The 4,695-nt window shown below is 49.6% G+C and overlaps 1 protein-coding gene across 1 annotated transcript in view; it reads right to left on the bottom strand.

Annotated features, from left to right (window-relative positions):
* Positions 1-6: 6 nt before the first annotated feature.
* Positions 7-4,695, bottom strand: part of LOC107184114 (myoD family inhibitor domain-containing protein-like) — a 20,876-nt gene continuing 16,187 nt past the window's right edge. The window contains exon 3 of the mRNA XM_015567939.1: positions 7-1,063. Coding sequence (XP_015423425.1) covers positions 804-1,063 — 260 coding nt within the window. The 3' untranslated portion in view covers positions 7-803. The remainder of the gene's footprint in view (positions 1,064-4,695) is intronic.

Raw genomic sequence — 4,695 nt, 5'->3', positions numbered from 1 at the left:
AGCGAACTGATTCTGTTTGATATCCTGTTGCCTACGTACCTGACAAACAGAAACGGGGAAAACGAGGAATTGACTATCTTGAAACTTGCACACAATTCCCATTTTTGCTCATTAGATAAAGAAGAGCCCTTTCTCAACAAATTAAGAACATGCATTACTGGCTATGCCATAGTCAGACATGGAGCAACACGCCCTAGAATTATAGGGCTCCCTCAAAGTACATCATATTCGAAATTCACTGGAGGAGTCTTAAAGAATCTGTTGTAATTACATGAACATGGTTTCTAATTTATTTAATTCCCTTTCCTACCTAAACTGTACATATAAGTGAATTTTAAGAGACCGTATAAATAAATTTTTAATTAAAAATGATGTTATGCAATACATTATTAATAATAACCAACAATGTATAATGTTTATGCATGAGTCCATTAGAAAGATGAGCTAATATATGTCAGTGGTAAAGAACGCACTAATTTGTCCTGAATCTGTGAATGAAGTCAAATTCATGCGGCAAGCCAGCGAGTGCATTAGCACAGTGGGCTTCAACATGCTATGGTTGTTGGGAGACATCGGTTGCCCGCGGCATGTAAGAGGTACTTAGGACTTGTTCATCACATGTGGTCAACATCTTATTTTTCAGCGAGCCATGCGGTTGTGAATTTTGGAAGAAGACCTTTGAGTGACACTACTGCTTTCCCAGGCAGATGCAGAGTAAACGGCCAGCAGCGCTCAAGAAATGCACACGCCCTTCCTCCAGCTGGGGTCGGGCGTCCTGCAGCGGCTCTGCGGCAGGCCCCGGCCTAGCGGTAACAGATCTCTGAAATCTCCATGGCCAGCTCCAGACACTCGCCGGTCTCGTGACAAGATTCAAACAGGCTGCAGTCCATGTCACAGTTGCAGTTGCAGTCATTCCAGGAGTGGCTTTCGTCCGAGGTGTGGTGGTACCGGTAGGAGGGGCAGCACGCGTTGGTGCACACCGTCTCACACGTGTCTGGGAGCATCAGGAGACAATCCAAAAACTGGCAAAAGAGGCAGGTGAGGATGAGGGAGGCACATTCCTCTGTTTAAAGAAGAAGAGAGACAGTGAGCAGTGGCACCCGTGGCAGCATCTGTGCAGGGCTGGTGTGGGCGTGTACTTGGTAACTTCACTGCCCTTCTGAGCTGTTGTCCACATCAGGCCAGTGGGCACCGGTTCTCTCAGGCTCTCCCTCCTCCACGTAGTGCTCACCCTACTTAAGTGATGGCTTTATTAGCTGCTGAGCATCTCCTATTGATCCCACATAATCAGGTCATTTAAAGCGCTGTCACCTCTACACTCCCTTATTTACTTGGCTTGCAGAGCTGCTGGGAGTCACACAACTGGGAACCTTGCAACTGTCTGAAAACCAGCAGGTCCTCCCCAGCAGAGGTGGTTCAGGAGCAGTTAGAGTCGGGACAGGGAAAGGCTACAACCTCCTGGATTTTTGTCTCAAGGCTTTCTTATTTGTTTGATGTGGATTCCCATAAAGGTGCCACACTTATATTCACATCCAGGCAAAAAGCAGGTTTCAAAACTTAATGTCCGTAACTTTTAACCAACCATCGTTTTTTGTTTTTTTTATTGTATTCTATGTTTAATCCTTGTCTCTTGTTTTCCTCCAGTTATATAAAACCGTGGTTAGAAGAGTACGTCATTATGTTCCTAAAAGGGTATAAATCTGATCAATCCCCTTAAAGAAACTTGGTTTAAAGATTTACTATGCAGACTTGTAAAAATCTGAAAAGTATCTCTAAGGCCTTGAAGGTAATTGGTAATTCTAGCCAAACAGCTGTGATGAGTTATAGGTTATTATATTTTTTGTTTTCATAAAGGGAATTAGTTAGAAGAGGTAGCAGTTCTCTTGTTAAAATTATAACTTTTCTTTTTAGTTAGAAATTTCTCAAAAGTGGGAGTTTCTGTAAAAACCTACATAAGTGTTCACATGACATATCTTGTTAATTAAATTCAGAACCCTGAAAATTGTTGATGGTTGAAAGTAAGGATTTCCCCCAGAAAAATATTAATAGCTTTTGCTTTTCAGACTTTAGTTCACGGAGACCGCACTGCCCATAGGAAGGCTTGCTGTCCAGCCATTTGCCAGAGCTACAGCCCCACTCATTCAGTCTTAACAAATTTCCCAGAAAACTTTTTTCTTTCATTTTTCATATACTTGTGAATCTTTAAGAAAGAAGAAAGAGCATGGAAACTTTTTTCTAAAAAGGAACAAATGTTTTAAAGATTGTCATTTTAATTTCTTTTACAAGACACTACATAAGCTGTGCCAATGCCCAAAGCGAGTCCTGTCTGGGTGGACAGAAATCTTCCTTCCTGTCTCTGCCCTCCCTCCCGTCCCGGCCCCTCCCTTTCCCAGTGAAACATGGTAGAGAGCCACATCAGGACTTTCATGGCCACTTTAATTGCCATATATTGTTGCAGGTGCTGTGGCATTGCTCAGTATTTATAGTGCAGGCAGCATATTCCATAATACCTCTGTAGTATGTTCTCATCTCTTTCTAGCATGTGACCAACTCACCCATATCTCGTAAGTCACCGCAAAGCACGCACAAACATTCAGGAGTGAGCTCAGTGCAATAACTCTATTTTGCTTATGCGTTTCTGACCAGGGTGTGTTGGTGGTCAAGATCGGGGGCTTAAAACCTCACCAAGTGTCACCAATGCCCAGCCTGCTACTGCAGCAGCCCCGCAAGAGGAGGTCCTCCACGGGAAATAACCCAGGACCCCTCAGGCCGGACGCTCACGAGACCTACTCAGGGCATGGCCCTGTGACAGCGACCCCACCAGCGCTGTCCTTTGCGGAGGAGACATTCAGAGTTAGTTTGGAGGTAAGTCGGGCGGGTGCAGGGCGGCGCGCCTGCATAGGAGCTAGTGTTTCCTGTAAGAGGATGAAGAACCTGTTTGCGAAGTGACCTTACGATTTCCTGAGGGCACAGAACCTTGGGTTCGGTTCCGAGTGCCAGGTCTCTGCAGGTTGGCAGGTGCTGGAGGCCTCTGCTTCTGACGTCTGCCATCGATTTTATTTAAAAAAAAAAAAAGATGTTTCACCCAACTCTTGGGCCAAATTAGCATTTCTTTCCTTCTCCCTCTACTGTGCACTTGAGAGTAGAGCGCGTTTGCTCTGTCAGTCCTTTTGATTTGATTACAAAAGGCAGAGCCTTTACCAAAAACATGGCAACGTTAATGAATTGAAAACAGATCTCCCCAATGTTCAAGTGTGCTCTACACGTTCCCTAAAAGTCATATGAAATCATTCTTCACGAGCAGCGTAAGCTGTTTTGCACACAGGGTTTTTCTTGTTGTTTTTGCACAGAAGTAGCGGAGCATTCATGTGGAAGCAGCGAGATGGCATGTAACCAACTGGTCAGAAGCAGAGCGGGACTTGCCCTTGCGGTGGATGCACTGTCTTTGTCTACACGACTCAATGGGGTTTTAGTGCTTAATAAGCACGACACTCAAAGTCACATCCATGATGGCCGCCCGTCCTCTCAGCCCATCCCCAGAGGGTGCTTGCCCCCAGCTGCCTGCCTCACTCACATCTCTTATGCAGTCGCTTCATGACACCTCACCCTGGCCCCGGCCCCTTTTTTTATGCACCAGCAGCCTGGCGGGCGATCTGGCACTTTCCTCTTCCTCATCATAGTGACATGGATCCTTCCCCGAGTCCCGCTGACTCTCTCAGATTTTTATTTGAAGCCCATAAGCCTCTGTCCGCATCCTTAGTTCGAGCCGCCCTCAGCCCTCATCTCAGCAGCAGCAACAGCCTCCTACCCAGGCCACTGCTACCCCTGAGCCCTCACACCTTCAGCGGCCACGAGAAGTTCAGCCATAAATGAGGACAACTCACCCTCTCGGAAGCCCGATCCTTGCTGCCCGCTGGGGCGGGAGGCGGTCCCCCTGCCCTGTCTCAGTCTGCTCTCCGCCTGCTCCCGCACCGCCGCGGGGTGACTTCCAGGCCCTGGGATGCCCCTGCGTCAGGGCCTGTGTCCTCCCCTCACAGCCTGAACTCCACCCAGCCCTGGTGGCTCCAGCCTCCAGCCCTGCCCTCTGACTCACGCCCTGCTGCAGCTCTCACGGCACCTGGCTGGTCTTCCCTTCACGCACAACCACAGAGGGACATTACACTAATTCCTTTATCGGTGAGCTTCTCCCCTCCTGGACCTCCGCCACAAGCCAGCCCTGCTCATGCTGACTGACCAAGCGGACCGGGAGGGAAAGGCATCGTGGGGCGGGGGCGGGGGTGAAGGCCGGCCGCTCCTCCTTCTGCCCTGCTGAGGGCCGCAGGCTGGTGGGAGCGCACCAGTTCCGGGCCCGACGCCTCCTCCGGGCTGGCAGCGGCCCTCACAGCGCGGGGAGGATGGTTAGGTGCCGGGAGGAGAGGAGATGGCGGAGCTGCTGCCAAGTTCTGGTGCCTCCCTGGTCCTCCACTTGGCTGTCCACCTCCCCTGCTACCTCCCTGGCACCCTCTGTGAATTTCCTCCCTCGGTTGAGCCCCGGGCATCCTGGCAGAGGTTCCAGTCACTGCTGTGGGAGTGCCCACCTCCCGTCCCCACTCTGTGCCCTTCTAAATGGGCCCAATAGCTTTCAGATGAATCCCAGAGCCGCAGGCCGCGCGGCAGTGCTGGCACCTCTGTGAGCAAGCGGCCAGGACAGAGCCC

This window comes from Myotis davidii, unplaced genomic scaffold, assembly GCF_000327345.1.
Source record: "Myotis davidii unplaced genomic scaffold, ASM32734v1 scaffold821, whole genome shotgun sequence".
Classification (NCBI taxonomy): Eukaryota; Metazoa; Chordata; class Mammalia; order Chiroptera; family Vespertilionidae; genus Myotis; species Myotis davidii.
This window is presented reverse-complemented; position numbering and strand designations above follow the sequence as displayed.